Source organism: Pelmatolapia mariae, linkage group LG6, assembly GCF_036321145.2.
Source record: "Pelmatolapia mariae isolate MD_Pm_ZW linkage group LG6, Pm_UMD_F_2, whole genome shotgun sequence".
Lineage (NCBI taxonomy): Eukaryota > Metazoa > Chordata > Actinopteri > Cichliformes > Cichlidae > Pelmatolapia > Pelmatolapia mariae.
This window is the reverse complement of record NC_086232.1, coordinates 4,138,384-4,158,029: the sequence shown is the minus strand read 5'-3', so window position 1 is coordinate 4,158,029 and position 19,646 is coordinate 4,138,384. Positions and strand designations below refer to the sequence as shown.

The following is a 19,646-nucleotide window of genomic DNA, read 5'->3' as shown; positions in this document are numbered from 1 at the left end:
CGCTCAAACCAGCGTTCTTCCCTGTCCAGGATGTGTACATCCTCATCATTGAAAGAGCGTCCACTGGCCTGTAGGTGTAAATAGACTGCAGAGTCCTGGCCTGACAAGGTAGCTCTTCTGTGTTGTGCCATCCGCTTCGCCAGAGGTTGTTTTATTTCCCCGATGTATAAATCCTGGCAATCCTCCTTCCAGCTGAAAAATGGGAGCGAGATCTCTCCATTAAGGTTACCTGGACACACATATGCTTAAATACCATCAAAATGTTGCAAGTCCCAACTTACAACTTACACAAACCTCTCCATAGAACACACTATACATGTTCCAAGTGGGCATTATACACTCAAACATGACCAAAACTGTGTCCAAAACTGACCTCCCAGCCCATTGTTCCTTCAGTGGGCTGGTTTCAGTCATTATGCAAATGTACTGTTTATAAGATTGGGGAAACCTGCAGTCGGCTGAGACTGAAGAAGTCACTTGGATGAGTGACGAAACGTTTCTCCCACAAAACGCTACGTCCAGATGAACAGATTCAACTTTTGGAGATAGTGTACGCTGTTAAGCACCAGGAGGATTGCCAGGATTTATACATCGGGGAAATAAAACAACCTCTGGCGAAGCGGATGGCACAACACAGAAGAGCTACCTCGTCAGGCCAGGACTCCGCAGTCTATTTACACCTACAGGCCAGTGGACACTCTTTCAATGATGAGGATGTACACATCCTGGACAGGGAAGAATGCTGGTTTGAGCGCGGAGTCAAGGAGGCCATTTACGTGAAAAGGGAAAGACCATCTCTGAATAGAGGAGGGGGCCTAAGGGTACATCTTTCGCCATCTTACAATGCTGTGATTGCAGCCATTCCCAAACTCTCTGTGAATGGTACTCATGGCCATTGATCAGTGGTCTTTGATCAGTGGGTTTTGGTCAGTGGTTGTTGATCAATGGTCATGGGAATTTGCATAATTATGATTAAGGAACTGACCTCCCAGCCCATTGTTCCTTCAGTGGGCTGGTTTCAGTCATTATGCAAATGTACTGTTTATAAGATTGGGGAAACCTGCAGTCAGCTGAGACTGAAAAAGTCACTTGGATGAGTGACGAAACGTTTCTCCCACAAAACGCTACGTCCAGATGAACAGATTCAACTTTTGGAGAACAGAAATAATGTTCATAGAAATTAATAACTTAACATGTAAAAGAAGCACATGAACAAGAGTAGCCAAGAGAGAATTTATAGAGCTCATCTTGGAAAAGCAAATGTGTTTGCTACCACGCTGCATCCAGATCATAATTCTGATTGCAAAAGCTCCCAGTCAAGAAAGGCTAGAAAAATTTTAAAACTTAAGACATAACTGACTCCATCTAAGAATAAACACACATAAACTAGCCTACTGGACACAAGAAAGGAGGATATGTCAGTGTTGGTGGTGATTAGCTCATGCCCATCTAGCGGTCTGTATGGAGTTTGGATGTCTGTGCGTGTTCTCTGTAGTTACTCAGCTGTTGTCCCACAGTCCCCACTTAGCAGGATTATTTTAACAGGTGATTGTAAATTGGCAATATGTGCAAATGTGATAGTAAATGTAGGGTTGGATATTCACAAATCTGGAAATACATACTGTATACATAATTGACAGTTATCCATACCTCATTTATTTCATGATTTCATTTCATTATATACCTGTGGCACAGTGGTTAACACTGTTGCTTTACAGCAAGAAGGTTCGGATTTCATCTCCACTATGTGTGGAGTTTTCATGTTTTACCCGTGTTTGTGTGGGTTCTGTCTGGGTATGCTGCATGCAGTTAGAGGGGTTAGGTAAACTGGTGATTCTAAATTGCCCATAGGTGTGAATGAGAGTGTGAATTTCTGTCTGTATCTATGTGTTAGATCTGCAACAGACTGGCAACCTGTCCAGAATGTACCCCGCACCTCGCCCTATGGTAGCTGGGATAGGCTTTGGCCCTCATAAGGATAAGCAGAAGAGAATGAATGGATGGATCTGCACTCTGCACATATAAATATAAATATGCTTCATTTTCTGTGTCATGTTGCTATTGTCTGTTTGTCTACTCTGTTAAGGACATAAGCTAAATTACTTGTATGTGTACACATACCTGATATTCTACACTATAATCTACAAATTGTATAGAATATACTATATTTCTGAAATATTATGTTTTAAATTATGGCTCCACAGTGTAATTGTTTACACATTTGCCTACAAAGTGAACAATCCCCTGTTATATCCTGGGAGGTGACAAACCCCTCGGGTTGCATCAACACAGGCATCTGCCATAAAAATGTGCCAAATCAAACATACAGAGGTTCCTGCAGTGGTGATCATGTGGGAATAAGGGCGCATCTGAAAGTAGCTTTATACAAATATTTCCACTATACCACTTTGTGTAGTTTGTCTACTAGAACCATTGTCTCTGGCATCAAGTCATGCATTCCAGAACTTCAGGTGAAATGGAAATGTTTATACATGCTGTCATACCTCAATTACTGTCCAGAATGCTGCTTCAAGGATTTGCACGGAGTCCTCTATAAGGTAATGTGTGACGTCTTTACATAGGCTAGTCATAAAGTAGGATTGGTAAATGCACTGTTCTTGTATAGTGCTTTTCTACTGTACTTGAGTACTCAACGAGCTTTATACAACATGGTGCATTCACACAGTCATACAGTCACTTTTTCCTGTGCCTAAGTTCTTTCTATGTAGTATCCACACACATTCCCAGTCTCATGAAAGCATCAGAGAGCATCTTGGGGTTCAGTTTGCAGGTGGTACCTCTGGTCACATTACAGAAAATAAAGAGACTGCTTTTGAGGTTGTAATTTCCAACCTGTGGAAGTTGCTTCAGTTGGTCTTAAGCTGTGTTGTTTTAATGTTACAAATAGATACATTTTTAGAACATTTTCTGATTCACTATCTGTGATTTGCTTAAAAATGTTAATCTTTTGGTTCAAAGTTTGAACATATGTGCTTGTACCTTCATATATCATAGTTTTCAGGCCATTTTGGCACATTGAAATCTGAGGCCATTCTTGAATATACCTCAAAAACAATTAAAGATAAAAGTATGACATTTGTATTTCCCTTTCTTAATTTAGATCTATAATTTGAAAGAAATACATTAAAATATCTGAGATTTGGCTAGTTACAATATTTTAAAAATCCAGGGAAGGTAATAAGGTAATAACCTGAAATTCTTAAACATGAAAATTAAGAAAATTATATTTTCATTCAACTTTTATGCTCAGCATTTATTCAGACGGTTATCATACCCTTTCTCTGATCTCGCCTTACCTCTGGCAGCCGTGGCATTGTGGTTAGAGTTGGGTTAAGGGGTTAGGTGTTAAGCTGAGGTATTTAGGGTTAGTGTCTTATTAGCATCAGACTACCAATTCTGTCATGTGGACACAGCAGCTGGGTCTTGCAAGACTACGTTATTATTCTAGGGGCCATGTTATTCATTGCTAAGTATATAAATTACTTGCTTGATGTTAAATAAGGAAATGGACTTCATGCCTATGAATAAACACAATTTAGTCTATGGGAAGCACCAGCACAGTTTGGTAGATTTTTAAGTGTTTTTTACTTCTTCTTCTTCTTCTTCCTTCCCCTTTAAATTAGTAATTAATTTTTTTTAAATTACTATTGATATTTCATGTGTTTTCATCATAGCACATGAAATATGAATCCTTTGAAGTATACATATATAATATCTGCTTCTCTGTCTCTGTTAGGTTAGAATATATAATAATTTTTCTAAAGCTCCCATTCCTTAATCAGCCCAAAGATACTTCTCTTCTGCCTGATTGCATTCACAGACCCATATCAGCAGTAGCATCTGGAGACTTTGTGGAACTGCCTTGATGTGGCAGATAAGCCACCCATTATAGATAGGTCAGCAAACCCTCTGATTAAGAAATGTATAATTTTGTCTTATTTCACAATTGATTTTTTTCTATTTAAGAGCCCCTTGCAGGTTTAGAGTAAATATTGTCGAATGGCCAGACTACAAAATCGGCAGTGTTTGAGATCATATCTTTGCAAGCATTTATACTTTGAAATGCTGGACTAATTCGTCATATAGTAAAATGGAAAAACTTTGGGAAAAATGCCTTTCATTGCCTCTATATAGTCTTTAAGTGTCTTTAAGTGCCAGTCTTAATCCTATAATTTACTGCCCTCTGATGGCCACAGTTAGTTGTTGTCTTTGGGAGCTGGACTTCTGGACTACCAGTAATGGAAATGGTGAGCTAACACGTTTAACATATTGATAGATCCTAAGTGTTTTGCCATTTTTTAAGTAGTGTGTCTCAAAAAATAGGTTATCTGGCAAAACCTTTGCCACCCAACACCCCTCTCTAGACACGCTCCTGCTATAGCTGTCACATTATTAATGTCATGTCACTCCTAAATCAGACATCATCAGAAGCATACTACATGGGCTGAGGGCAAAAAGAACTGGAGTGATGCTTAGTGATCCAAAGTCCTCTTTAGGGTGGAAGAGAGTGATACAAGAATGAGCCTTTAAACCGAAGGCTGACGTTTGCAAAAATAATATTGTAAAATGCCAGAAACTTAAAAATTACAGAGATATTTTTCTAATGTTTGCATATTTTTCAGAAATATTTAAGTAACATTTTCAATAACATTTTCAATACCCTCACAGTGCAATTATTGTTTGCAACGTGATATTCGAGCCTTCTGAATTTTAGTTATATTAATATATTTTAATAAACCTTAACCAAGGTGTGGAAGTAGCTTTTTGTGAAAAGCTATATTTTTAGACCTATGCAGTCCTCAGAAGACAGAATTAGTACAACAATGTCTTATAAAAGTTTCAAATATAATTTCAAATTTGTTCAAAATATAAATGTATGTTTTAGTCTACTCCAACCTTGCCTTACTAAGTACGAGCCAAACAATCCAGCTGAACCAAAATTTTAAATTCAGATGGAAAAACATACCTACTCCAAAGAGAAAAAGCTGCTATGATATTTAAAAAAACATTTTATTTTTAATTTTTCCAGCACTGTATCATGTATGTAAAGTATGTAAAGTGTAAAGTATGAGATTTATAGTTCAAATGTAAAAGCAGTGTAATGTGACTGAGGAGGAAAAACTCTGAAAACATAAAATACTGTAGATTTGAAAGCTAACTAAGTGTAATAATGGAAAACTTTCCACAAACAACCAGTAATGTTCATTATAGCTTATTCTAACATTTTAATGAAATGCTGAAAATCACCCACTTCCACTAAGGGCTTGATGGATATACACGTGTAAGGTCCAACAAGAAATGCAGTTCAGGAAATAAGTCTCATGTGCTGCTTTTCAGTGAGCTTAGATCTTCACTTGTCCCTATGACAGCACCATTAAGACTTCTGTGCACACAGGAGCAATTGCAGATTGAGGAATGCTGCATTGTTAGCAAGACGTTTGGGACGCATATAATTCATTTTATTTTTTGATCTATTTATTAGTTTACTATTTAAATGATAAACATATTAACTCAATTAGAACACTGCAGCAGCAGCAGCCGTGCAATCACGAGGCCTGGCGTTACTGACAGCAGTATAAAGAGGATGGAGATGAGAGAGGCCCACGGGCCAATAAAGAAGACACGGAAAGACAATGAAAAGGAAAGGTTTGAACGGGTAAAAGACGAGCTTTAATACACGATGGAACAGGAAAGGTGAGGATGACAACGATCGGGCGACGACAGATATAAAAATCCTACCAATCTGGACGCTCGGAGATCCGCACAATGCCCCGCGCCATAAGAGTGCCACCAAAAATAGCAGCTTCATTGTGGTGTTCAGGATCCTCGCGCAACACCACAGCATCTTACGATAGAGGTTCCTACCAAAACATCACCTCCATCAAAGACGATGTAATCTCATGGCGTTATTCCGGTTTTATTTAGAAACGTGTCGGGCTCTGCAGATGCCCGATCCTGTCTCCTGAGGTGCGCGTGCTGCTGCTGAAGCTGGACTTGAGGGCGCGCGCACTGAATTGCCCAGGAATGCCGATGAAGCACGAGAGAGAACCGAGAGCAGCCGACTGCTGCGCATGAGGTTATTCTAAACCTCCGCTCGAGGAGGCTGACACAAATTCTAACATAACAGATGCACACTGGGAATTTTTACAATAACTAATTTCTAATTGCATTAAGCAGTGCCTAAAAACTATTATAATAATTATATTATATACATTATGATTATGATTTCCTTCTGTCTTTTTTTAAATTATCGTAATCATTACATGCGCCTTTAAATATGTTACTATGTATTTTCACATTGCTGTATAGCAGCCGTGTCTATATATATTGCTGTGTGACGTAGGGCAAAAAGAGACTGAAGCCATCCCCACCCACCGCCCGGCTACCTCTATATCACAGCTAACGGAGGGTAAACGGTCTTAAAATCCAGCCTTATGCGACTGAAAATGATCCAAGTGCAAAAACAGAGCTTTTCTGTATGTCCTAATAATAAGGCATTTGGATTCTTACTCAAAGATAAATCAAAATGAGTTAGATCTATAGATAAATGTGAAATGTTGTTTGAGTAGTGAAAATGTTCTAATGGCTCAGTTTTGTGTCTGTGATTGTGCGTGTGTGCACATGAGCCAGGAATGCAGGAAGACAAGAACTGCGTTGTCACACAAAATCCTGAATCAGAACAATAACATTAAATTTTGTAGTTGTTAAACACAGAACCAGGATTTATATGCGGTTTTACTACTACAATCGCTTAAAACTGATTAAACTGTAACACAGCAAATGTAAATATGTAGCAGTTTCCATAACTCATATTTGGTTATATTGAGGTTTAATTATGTTCAATTGCTCAATACTGGCATATTGAATCGAAATAAAATAAATAAAAATAAAAATGTTTAGGTTAACTAGTATAATAAATCAATAAATGTGATTCTAATAACCGGCCTCACTGAGAGCCTGTACAGAGTCTGACCTTGGTGTGTGTGTGTGAGTGTATGTGGATGTGTGTTTGGTGCAGGATGGATCAACATGACACACTGGAGCCACTAATTTCAGTGAATGTCTGACTCACAAAATGTATGATTTTATAACAGAAGAGATGAGCAGTTCAGAAGATTGGATCTAAGAGGTTCAAGTTAAAATTCCAGCAGGGATGCGAGTGTGAAAACAGCAGCCCAATCTGTGAACCTGTGAATTGATCTTGTAATTTTTGTCTTTCCATCTGCTCATTTTTTCCATGTTATGTGGTTAATTCACAAGGATTTTGGTTTACATTATACTTCCACTGGATGCCCAGCTGCTTTCCTGTTTGGAGATGATCATCCACTTGGAAACAAAGGGATAAGTGCAACTTTAGTTCTGGTTGTGCTCATTCTCTCTCCAACCTCTCTTCACCAAAGATAAGAACAAAATCAGTATTAGCTCAGAGTAGGTAAGTTATATAAGTATAGATTAAGTGATTTGATTATTGTTTTGTCATTATTACTATTTGCTAAATTGCTTTAGTATAATCCCCTGCAATTAAAGTTTAAATTGTGGACATTCACTTATTATCCTTTAGTGAAACACATTCGGCACAGGATTATCTGTACGGAACATGGCCCGGAAGTCCCGTTCCCTAGGGCAGTTGAGAATGATCGAGCTAGCATCCTGTGGGACTTTTACAAACGGACAAATAGTGATGGTGGATGACCAGAGGAAGAAGGCTATAGTGATAGATGTAGTGATGGCAACATGAGGAAAAAGGAACACGAGATGCTTGTGAAATAACAAGGGCTGAGTGAGGAGCTCTAGGGTGGAGGGCAACAGTGATTCAGGTGATAATTGGAACACGTGGGGCAGTAACTCTCAAACTGGGCGAGTGGTTCCAGCAGCTCCAGGGACCAATATCCAAGATCTCTGTGCAGAAGAGTGCAGTCCTGGAAACAGACAAGATACTGCAAAGGACCTTCAAGCTTGCAGGCTTCTGCAGGCTCACAGGACGGGTGGTGGTTTTTTTTTTTGTTTTTTTGTTTTTTACTGATCATTGTGTGCTGTCTGGACCAAAGACAGCACACAATGGCAGTCACCACAATTCTTGCTCCAGACTCCAGTGGTGGTGTGCTTTATACCAATGTATCCAACAATGTATGTCATGTGGACCAACCACCTTTCCCCTCTTTATCCTGTTCATAACATTTTGTAACCAAAGGAATTGCACACCTTGCTGTAATTGAGTCAGCCATGAACTCTTCTGTAATGCCAAGGTATTCTCGGGTCAGATGTGAAACCATCTGTTCAACATCTAAGTCTTGGCCTAAACTGAATGATGCAGCAGGACAATGATCCCAAACAAAACTGAATATTTTAATTTTATTGGTACAACCCAGTACAGTAGTTATTGGTGCCAGATGGGCTGGTCTGAATATTTCAAAAACTGCTGATCTACTGAATATTTACACAAACTAGGCATTACAGAGAATAGTCTGAAAAAAAAAATCCAGGAGGGGCCAAGTTTCTTGGTGAAAATGTTTTATTGATGGTAAAGGTCAGAGAAGAATGGCCAAACAGTTTCAAGGTCACAGACAACCAAAAATGACATGGATACATGGATTCATCCTGCTGTCTATCAGCAGTTTAGGCTGCTGTTGCTGGTGTAATAGCATGAGATATTTTTCTAGCACACTTTGGGTCCTCGGCTACCAAATGAGCATCATTTAAGTCCCACATCCTACCTAAGTATTGTTGGTGACCACAGAAATTGTGATGGCTGTTTCCAGCATAATAACACACTATGTCACAAAACTCAAATAATCTCAAACTGTTTTCACCTCTGCTGCACTCCAGTTCCACCTCCTCGGAGGAAGCATCAGTGTGGGTGGCAGAAACGCAGCGGTAAGCTGGTGAGCTGGTGAGGCTGAGCTTTTCTCTGCTTATGTCAATCAGAACTTTGGCATTCCTGAGTCTGTATCTTCAGATTCATAAGCGCTCAGCTCCTGGTTTCATTCCACCTGCAAACTATATTAGATGCCGTGGCCCCATTAACAACCAGCCTAAAACTAAATCTGAGCCCTGGCTAAATGACACAACTCATGCTGTTAGACATGAATGCTGAAAAGCTGGAAAAAAAAGTGGAAAAAGGGCAAGCTGCAGATGTTGTTTCAAATATATTATTAACCTTATGGTAAATGGACCAAATCTTATATGTTTTTCTACTCTCCCAGGGCACTCAATGGCTTTATACAACATGGCTCATTCACACATTCACATCCACTGATGCTAAGATCCTGTGGGACTTCCAGATACAGATGGAAAAACTGGTGATGGCTAACCAACTGACCATAGTAGTGGTGGACAAGCAGAGGAAGACGGCCGTAATGATAGATGTAGCTATACCGAATGACAGCAACATCAGGAAGAAGGAACACGAGAACCTGGAGAAGTACCATAGGCAGAGAAGAGCTCGAGAAGATGTGGAGGGTGAAGGCAATGGTGGTTCCAGTGGCTCCAATAGATCCAAAGAACAACACCTGCGATCTCTGTCCAGAAGAGCAAATGCCTAGTATGTCAGATTATAAGTCCAGCCCTGGTTCAGGCCCTTAGGTCCAGTAAAAGGAACTCTAAATGCTTCAGCATACCAAGACATTTTGGACAACTTCATTCTCCCAACTTTGCAGAAAATTTTTGCAGATAGCCCCTTCCTGTTTAAACATGGACCTGCAAGGTCCATAAAGACATGGATGAGCAGATTTGGTGTGAATGAATTTGACTGGCATGAAGTCCTGACCTCAGACCAACAGAACACATTTGGGATGTGGAATGGAGAAGAAGCATACTGTTAAACCTAGCTGTTAAAGCTAGGTTAAGAAGAAAGGTTATGATCAGTGAGCAGCAGTAGGCTTTATATTGCTGCTCACTGATCAGATGCAATGTTTTCTGTTAAAGTGTTGATGCAGAAGTATAGAGAAGGTCAGAAGGAGCTTCACTGTATTTTTGTGGGTCTAGAGAAAGCACATATTAGGGTACCAAGGAAAGAACTGTGGTGAAGAAGATGAAGATGAAGACAGCAAGTCACTGTTAAGGTGTGCGGGAGAAATTACAGATGGGTTCAAGGTGGGGGTGGGACAACATCAGGGATCTGCTCTGAGCTCCTTTATGTTTGCAGTGCTGATGGAAAGCCTGACAGATGTGGTTGGGCAGGAATATAGGATATAATATAGGATTATAGTGTTTGCAGATGACATTGTAATCTATTTTGAGAGCAGGGAGTAGGTGGCTCCACCAATCCTAAAATCCATATACAGTTTTAGAACAACATATGCGCCCATCCAGATTACACCTTTTTCAGATGTATAATTCATATACATGATATTCAGCAAGATAATGCTAAACACTATACTGCATCCACTAAAACACTAAGGTTTCATATTAGAAATGTTGTTGGACTGGTTTGCCTACTTCCAGACCTGTTGGCAACTGAAAACATCTGGCCCATCATGAGCCAAAAAACATGACAAAGAAGACCCAGGAATGATTAGCAGCTCTATTTTTTTCTTAAAATGGACCAGTTTCTCAGTTTAAACTGCATTCTGTAGTTTACACTTTACACACTGCCTGAAGTGTTTTGGATTTGGCTTTGTTTTAAGAATAAAAATATTACTTAACATCAGTTTTCTAATGCCAAAAAAACTCTAAAGTCCAAATGCTACAGATTAAAGAGAAATAAGGTAAAGAGAATTTCAGATCTTATACTAGAAATACTGAAGGACAAACAAAAGATGCTGAAAAGGCTTAGGGGACCGAATTGGTTTTGCTGTCTTCTTGAATTTATTGCCATTGTTACCATGGGTACATTTTCTTTGAGAATGTGAACTGCTTCATGTTGTGTTTATTTTGTTTTTATTTAAAATAAATAAAACAAACAAAAAAAAAAAAACAAGCAAAAAACAAATGCAGCACATCTCTTCTTGGGGAAAAGAAAATTTTATTCACTTCCATGAAAATGATTCAAGTTCTTTGCAGTGCTGGGGAGACAGTACTTCTGAAATATATATCATGGCAATATATATTTGAAGAAAGGGCATAGCAAACAGTTTAGCAGCTGGCAGTCAAGCTTAGCTGGTACTTAAAACTGTGCAATCTAACGTCAAAGTATTCTAGCAGTTAGTTAGAACACTCCAGCAAAAAGATATATCATCGATCTTTAGTGAAATTTGACATATTGCATAATGCCATCAGTCAGTTAGCAGTCTACTATACATGTATTTGATTCAGAGTCAGAGCCACATGGAAATATTTCTGATTCTTTTCCTGTTCTTGCCCATTCATTTAAATCACATCTCCACAGTTTTCTATTTGGCATTTTAAGTGAAGAGTTTCTTCCTTTTGTATGATTATATCTTTACATACTGGAATGTTACCGACTGAGCTGATTACACTTTATGTTAAAAAGTATAGATAGCATGAAGTTATTCATAAAAAGCAAGGTGTCATAAGAACTAATAATTGTTAAATTAAACTTTGGAGTAGTTTTTCTGTAATGCTATGCTATGTAACATTAACTCCTTGCATTTTGCATACAGTTTTTCAAATTAAGAAAAAAAAAGAACAAAATATATGTATTAAAAATAACAGAGAAATATTCAGCAGCAGCAATTGTTCCTTGTTTTGTAATAGGAATGCACACGGGATAATAAGCCTAAATGTCAAGTCTCTAGTGAGATATAGGTATCAAAAAGATCACACTAGAACAAATAGTTAATAGTTACACTGCGCAAAAAATTAAAGCACCACGTTGAAAATGCATCAGATCTAAATATGGATTCAAACGCACCCCGAAAATCGAAGTAAAAAAATTATGGTGCTGGCTAGTTCATTTTGACAGAATTTAGTTCCTGCCACTCAACATGGTACTCAGTAGTCAATATAGGCCCCACACACTTGTCATTCCTGACAGTTCCTAATGAGATTCTTCAAAGAGTAGTTGTAAAACATTTAACAGATCATCTGCAGAGGAATGGCTTATTTGAAGAGTTTCAGTCAGGTTTCAGAGCTCATCACAGCACAGAAACAGCTTTAGTGAAGGTTACAAATGATCTTCTTATGGCCTCTGACAGTGGACTCATCTCTGTGCTTGCCCTGCTAGACTTCAGTGCAGTTTGATACTGTTCACCATAATATTTTATTACAGCAATTAGAGCATGCTATAGATATTAAAAGTTCTGTACTGCAGGGATTTGGATCATATCTGTCTAACAGACTCCAATTTGTTGATGTAAATGGAGAGTCGTTAGTTATAGATGCCACACTTTGTGTACTAGCACCGATTCTGTTTACATTATCCATGCTTGCCTTTGGCAGTATCCGTAGTAGTAAGTTAGATAGTACACACCAATTAAATTGCAGGAATTTCTTATAAAAGTAAAGACCTGGATGACCTCTAATTTTCTGTTACTCTACTCTGGCCTAGAAGATGTTAGAAATATGGAATCTAACTAGATTCTTGCTATGGATGGCATTAAATTACAGGGCACTAGTGGTGGACCTACCATTAACACTGTGAGGAATATTGGAGTCGTTTTTGACCAGGATATGTCCTTCAATGCACATATTAAACAAATTTGTAGGACTGCTTTCTTCGAATTGGACAATCTCTCTGAAATTAGAAAGATTCTGTCTTAGAGTCATGCTGAAAAACTAGCACATGCATTTATTACTCCTAGGCTGGACTACTGTAACTCATTACTATCAGGATGTCCTGAAAACTCCCTGAAAAACCTTCAGTTAATCCAAAGTGCTGCAGCAAGAGTACTGACAGGGACTACATTGGCTTCTCTTGACTGGCTCCCTGTTAAATCCACTATTGAATTCAAAATCCTGCTCCTCACATACAAGGTCTTGAGTACCCAGGCTCCACAAAAGAGCATTTGTTCTCAGACTGCTAGTTTACCTTCGATTACTAGGGTAGTAAAATGGGAGACAGTGACTTTCACTTTCCAGGCCCCTGTTCTGTGGAACCAGCTTCCAGTTCGGATTTGAGAGAAAGACACCCTCTCTACCATATAGCATATAGTTAAGGCTGAATCAGGTGACTCTGATTGTCACTTAGTTATACCGCAATAGCCCTGGGCTGCTGGGAGCTTCCCATGATAGAAGTGTTTCTTCTTCCTCACTTTGGCATACACATGGTGCAGCCAGGAATTGAAACACCAATCTTCCGACTAGTAGATTACCCCCTGTACCCAGTACCAAGTTAAAATTTATGTAAGGTAATGGAATTTTAGGTAACAGGTTCACTTTCATAAACACCAAAGCAGATGATAGTGATTAAAAACCCTTGCTGCTATTTGACTGACCAGATCCATTTCCCAGAAGTTTAAGTGACTTGATGCTATACTCTGATTAAAACGTGTTCTTTTGAGCAGTGTATTTTAATCCAAATCCAATTTGTTTATATAGCACATTTAAAAACAGAAGGTTTGCCCACAGTGCTGAACAGAAACAAAAGGGTCAAACACAAGATAAAACCACTGACACTCACATAAAAACATAGTAATACACATAATAAACATATCAACTCACACCAGTCTGAACGCTATCGAAAAAAGGTGTCTTTTCAAAAGCGACTTAAAAACAGGAAACGAAGATGCCTGTCTAATATTTAAAGGGAGTGTATTCCAAAGCTTGGGGGCCATAATTGAAAAGGTTCGTTTTCCTCTATGTTTTAGCCTAGATTTTGGGACAACCAACAGCAGCTGGTCAGCTGATCTAAGGGTCTGCGAAGGAATATAAGGCTGAAGTAACTTGGAAAGGTATGGGGGAGCAAGACCATTAAGGCATTTATAAACCAGCGTTAGGACTTTGAAATTAATCTGTCATGAACAGGAAGCCAATGAAGAGAGGACAGGATAGGTGTTACATGTTCATGCCTGTGGGTACCAGTCAAGAGGCGGGCAGCAGCATTTTGAACGAGCTGAAGACGTGCAAGAGACCCTTGGCTGACTCCAACATAAAGTGCATTACAGTAGTCAAGCCATGTTGAAATAAAGGCATGTATTACCTTCTCCATGTCACGTCTTGACAAAACTGGCTTCAGCTTTGCTATTTGCCTCAGCTGGAAAAAGCTTTGTTGCAACACCAAACTAATATGTTTGTTTGTCATAAATTGCAGGGACAAGGTAAAAAACTTGGGCGTGTGGTTCGACATGGTGCTCTCCTTCGAGTCTCATGTAAAAGAGATAACAAAGACCACCTTTTATCATTTGAGGAACATAGCCAGAATCAGACAAGTTTTGTCCAGCGACACTGCAGAGGTTCTTGTCCATGCATTTGTGTCTTCCCGTATTGATTATTGTAATGCTCTTCTTTCTGGCCTACCAAAGAAAAGTTTTAGAGGTCTACAGATGGTGCAAGATGCAGCTGCTCGCATTTTAACAAGAACTGGGAAATTTGAGCACATTACCCCTGTTCTGAGATCTCTGCATTGGCTACCTTGTCAGGTTCGAGCAGATTTTAAGGTCCTGCTGCTCACCTACAAGGCTTTAAATGGATTGGCACCTACATACCTCTCCGACCTTTTACACCTTTATGTTCCATCTCGTGCTCTACGATCTCAGGACTCTGGCCTTCTAAAGGTTCCTAGAGCCAGGAAAAAGACAGTTGGAGAGCATGCTTTTTCTTTTTGTGCCCCGTTTCTGTGGAACAACCTCCCTCAAGATATTCGGCAGGCATGCTCTGTGGAGGTTTTTAAAACTAAGTTGAAGACACATTTGTTCACCTTATCCTATATGTCTTAGTTCTATGGCTTTTAGTTTTTAAATTTTTATTGTTTTTAACTTGTATTGTGTCTCTTACCTGTATTGCTATGTATCGCTTTTATTTTATTTATCCTTTTAGTTGTACAGCACTTTGTTTGAAAGCGCTTTATAAATAAAGTTATTATTATTATTATTATTATTATTATTATTATTATTATTATTATTATTATTAAAATCTGAGTCCATAATGACTCCCAAATTTGTCACATGCTGTTTGATATAAGACCCTAGCCAACCACAATTTCTAAGCGGGTTGCATGAAATATTATTAGGTCTAAATACAATCACCTCCGTTTTACTCTCATTGAAATTCAAAAAGTTCAGAGCTATCCGAGCTTTGACATCTTCAAGGCAGTTCAAAAGGATTTGGATGGAGCCTGGGCCATTTGGTGCTAAAGGCAAATAAATTTGGCAGTCGTCTACGTAGCAGTGAAAGGATATTTTGTGTTTTCTAAAAATAGACCCCAAAGGGAGCAGGTATAATGAAAAAAGAAGAGGGCCAAGGATTGAGCACTGGGGCACCCTACAAGGAAGGGGGGCTGAGGTGGACTCAAAATTTTCAACTTTAACACTAAACGTTCTGCCACTCAAATATGAACGAAGCCAATCCAGTGCTGCACCTTTGATGCCAACCAGGTGTTCCAAACGAGAGGTAAGAATATTGTGGTCAACAGTATCAAATGCTGCAGTAAGATCTAAAAGCACAAGGATCACAGGACTTCCACAATCACTAGCTAAAAAGATTAGTCTTAGTAACAAGTGTCAGTCTTCCAGTCTGGCTCCGTTACGCTGACGCAGTGATGAAAAAAAGGCTGTGAAACTAAAACTTGACTTGGATTTTTTTTACCTTAATATAAAAACACGGCATCTAATTAAAAACATTAAAATGTTTCTTTTTTCAATATGGTGCCAATAAAATGTCTAAATTAGGACTGTTATAATACAAATAAATTCAATCATGCTTCTAACTTGAAACAACAGGGAAATTGCAGAAGAATATTTTTACATTTTTTATTCTCTTTGGATTATATTTTCATCATGGAATTTATTTTATTTTTTATTCGCCACTAGGGATGGGATTTCATGATTGATATCACTTATCGATTCGATTCCCGTATCCATTCTCATTTTCAGAGTCACCAACATCTCTAAGCACCATGTCAAAGACATTACTTTCATGCAAATTAATTACATCCGCTGGGTCAAATGTTTGTGGATGTATTTCCACTCTTTGTTATGATCAGGGGTCATTAATCAAAAGGAGGAGGAAGTACTTTGTTACACTATTTGTTACATTACAACTGCATTTCTCGGTCAAATGAACAAAAACATATTGTCTCATAATTACCATTTGCCAATATAAACCTGAATTTACAGTCCCACACACCAACACAAATCCCTGCCCTAATGAGGACACATATGATATTTCTCTTAGTATTTAGGTATGAACACAAAGCCTACAGCACAAAACAAAAATGAAAATAAGCACAAAGAGACTTTAAAGTGATCTCCATGTTGATTCTACTTCGGAAACATGAACAGATTGTTGTGATTTTGGGCTACATAAATATAAAAATGAATATAAATATATAAATAAAAACAGGTAGAAACGAAGCCTGCAGCCTAACTGCTCATCTGTTTGTTACCTGATGAAGTTCAGTGGCAGCTGGCTTCACTGCAGCTCACAAGTGATGGCTCAGCCATGGGCTGGGATCAGCATTCACTCAGCTTAGCATCGCTCTGGGATCTTGGATAGCTTAGCATTAGCATGCTGTCTTGCAAAGAGCTGAAGTTATATTAGCAACAACCTGTTCTGTCTTGGATGCAGTTTGCACTTCGTTTTGTGCAATTAAAATAAAAATTATGTTCGTATCCACGCTGGAAACTGCCCTGCAATTTGCTCCTCCATAACTGAAATCAGCTAATTGTCGAATACGTGCCAGAACTGATAAGCGGGATTGACAGGCAGGCAGACTTACAATTCCAAGGAATTGGACTACTAGGAACCGGTTCTTGTAGAGAACCTTCTTTTTCTCGATTCTCATCCACATTGCCCACTCTAGAATACTATACCTTTAGCATGAAGTGTGACCAGTAATGTTACCCTCAATAAAAAGCATTTATTTCTAATGCACAGGATACAGTTATATTTTAAACTGCATAATTTAGGTTATAACTAGCACAATGTCCTGTATTACACAAAGACAAACATGCAGTGCCTACTTAATGTACGGGCATTAAGGGAACTCAAGCAATAGGACGCTAAGTTTTATATTTGTGAAAATTTGCAGTTATACCCGGGAACCACACTGGTTTTTGCAGCTTTGCAAACATGGCTCTAAACAGAAAAAAAGAGTTGTTAGTTAGCAACGACGTGCAATCTTGTGTAGGAACTTCTGGCAATAATAAATCCAGCCTGCATCATTGTTGTATTTTTGACACCAGACAAACTCATAGTTTCCAGTCTGTTTTGATCGACTGGAATAAAGCTGTAATAGGCATGGTTTCCTTGGAGCATCAACACTGCTGAATGAGTAAGACTGCTCAGAGATGACTGTTGGTTTGTTGCAAACATGTTCTAGTTGCAGGCATTTCTAATTTCATCACATATGGTGGATTTCTGCAATAGCTTGTTTTATGGCACATATCCATTGTTAAAAAACCAAACAAACAAACAACCCACCAGTTTTTGCGGTGTATACCTGTATGGAAGATGGGAACTGATATAACTTGCTTTAACCAGATATCTAACCCATATGGTGAGTTGACACTTGAAAATTTACAAATAAAATTTCAAGCATCCATGTACCTTGGAAAATATTGACAGGATGAAGGTAATGTTATTCACTGCTTCCTTGAAAATGCTAAAAATATTGTACATGAAAGCTGTTTCTGACAGAGTAAGGTGGGAACTTTTATCTGATTAAACAGATTTTTTTTTAATGGAATGACCCATACATAAATTTCCTATATGATTTATCAATGAAAAGTGTACTTTTAATGTCAGCACTGTCCGCTCTGTACCCAGGATACAAATCACTTTCTTCTTCTTCCTCTTACAGATAGATTGACCAGTAGACAACATTGAAGAAGAGGAAAGAGAAAGGAAAAAGGGCTCTTGCATAAAGATCAATGCGCTTAGCAGCTGCCGGTATGACAGGTTTAGGTGGTGGTGGTTTCTTGTTGGCTTTGTTTTGGGATTTGAGGGCCCCTGTAACTTCAACTGGTTTACCATAACAGTCAAAGTTAGAAAGTTCAAAGTCTCGAGGTAAAGATCCCACGATGCTGAAGTCACTGGAGCGAAGGTCAGACTTCGAAGTGCAAACTTTCTTACAGCGAGTTTCAACGACCTGGTAAAAGACACATGCTGACTGAACAATAGATTTCTCAATAGATTTCTTTTTGCTCTTATAAAACAAATATTGCTATTACAATAGAGACAGGCCTTTTGCTAAATAGTCTGTCATTTGCATAAAAAAATTATGACACATACATAATGGGGTGGGGTTTTATCTTTATATTTCAAAATACTTTTCAAGATATTTTTTTTCTTTGAAAAATGGCCAGCTTCAGGCCATTTTGTTGCACACTGAAATATCTGGCATTGTTTGAATTAATGAATTAAAATGTTCTAAAAATTTGCTGATTTGAAATGAAATTTCCCTCTAGGGTGTTACATGGAGCCACTACTCCTTTCAGCTATTTTCACACATGTACCACAGTCTTTAACTTTTCTAAACATTTGAATGAGAATCAAATTGGTTGGCTTAGACAACAATTAATCAATTCCCATATATAGAGTCCATATAATATCTGAATGAGCCAATGCGAAAATAGAGCAATCACCACCTTTTATTAAAACCAAATAGAACATTTGCAGTAGTGAGATTGCATTAAATGCATAGAATGCTCTGTTACGCATATGCAGCAAGTGACAAAACTTGGCTTCAGACAATGTTCATGTCCAGATTCTCCTCCAAGTGTCCATAATTCATGTGTGAAAACAGTTTTCAAAAACAGCGTTTGAGAAATAAGACCAGGGGTCTCATGAATAAACATAGACATAGAAAACCAGACCTGAAGAGGCATATCCCACTTCCCAAGTAAGTTGGGATTTATTACAACAAACTTAAGAGGAGAATTTGTGCACCACTACAGAAAATCTGATCCATCAATAGGAACATTTTGAAAATGGAAATTGGCAATGCATACTGGTCAAGTGCTGGACTGAAGTTATCTCTAGTCTATTTATTGCAGTCTAATGAGTTGCCCACTCAGTATCGCTGTGTCCTGCTGTAATCCTTCTGGCATATTTCCTGTGGTCTCACGGTCTCAGGTCTGAAACTGTCAGGCCACCAAGTGAGAGTTTTGTCTCCAGGCTGCAGAGAGAGCTCAGTGTATTGCTCATGGTGCCGCGAAGTTACACATTAAGTGCTATTTCTGCTATTATGTGCTGCCTTTAAGCGATAAGCCAGCATGCTATGCTGGCCAGAGAAAGTCCTCAGTCATTCATAGACTGTTCTGTCTTGCCTGCATAAACTGGAGAGACCCATTCTTGTTTTGGGGGGCAAAGTGCACTGGCCCTCCACTTTCTGATATGCCTAGGGCAGTTGGGAAAGTGGCTGCTTCACATGTGAGAGGGGAGCAGGCCCTAGGCAGGTGTCTCTACCTCCCCCTGATTGTGGCTTATTTCAGATTAGCCTCTTAGCAGCTCCTCTCTGGCCCTAGCTCCAGGGGAGCCGTTGACTGGAGACTGTGCTTCTCCCCTGATAAATACAACTTGTCTTGTATTCTTGTAGAGAACAGAGTTGGGCCACAGTATTGGGAGGG

The 19,646-nt window shown here is 38.8% G+C and overlaps 2 protein-coding genes across 5 annotated transcripts in view; both read right to left on the bottom strand.

Moving 5' to 3' along the window:
* The window catches only part of LOC134628869 (glutamate receptor 2-like), a 114,640-nt gene extending 108,610 nt beyond the window's left edge, over nucleotides 1–6,030 (bottom strand). For all 4 annotated transcript variants that reach the window (XM_063475665.1, XM_063475666.1, XM_063475663.1 and 1 more), the window contains exon 1: nucleotides 5,761–6,030. In XM_063475665.1, coding sequence (XP_063331735.1) covers nucleotides 5,761–5,866 — 106 coding nt within the window. In that variant the 5' untranslated portion in view covers nucleotides 5,867–6,030. The remainder of the gene's footprint in view (nucleotides 1–5,760) is intronic.
* A 9,002-nt stretch (nucleotides 6,031–15,032) lies between these two features.
* LOC134628868 (glycine receptor subunit beta-like) overlaps nucleotides 15,033–19,646 on the bottom strand; it is a 57,980-nt gene continuing 53,366 nt past the window's right edge. The window contains exon 11 of the mRNA XM_063475660.1: nucleotides 15,033–18,166. Within this exon, the coding sequence (XP_063331730.1) occupies nucleotides 17,873–18,166 (294 nt within the window). The 3' untranslated portion in view covers nucleotides 15,033–17,872. The remainder of the gene's footprint in view (nucleotides 18,167–19,646) is intronic.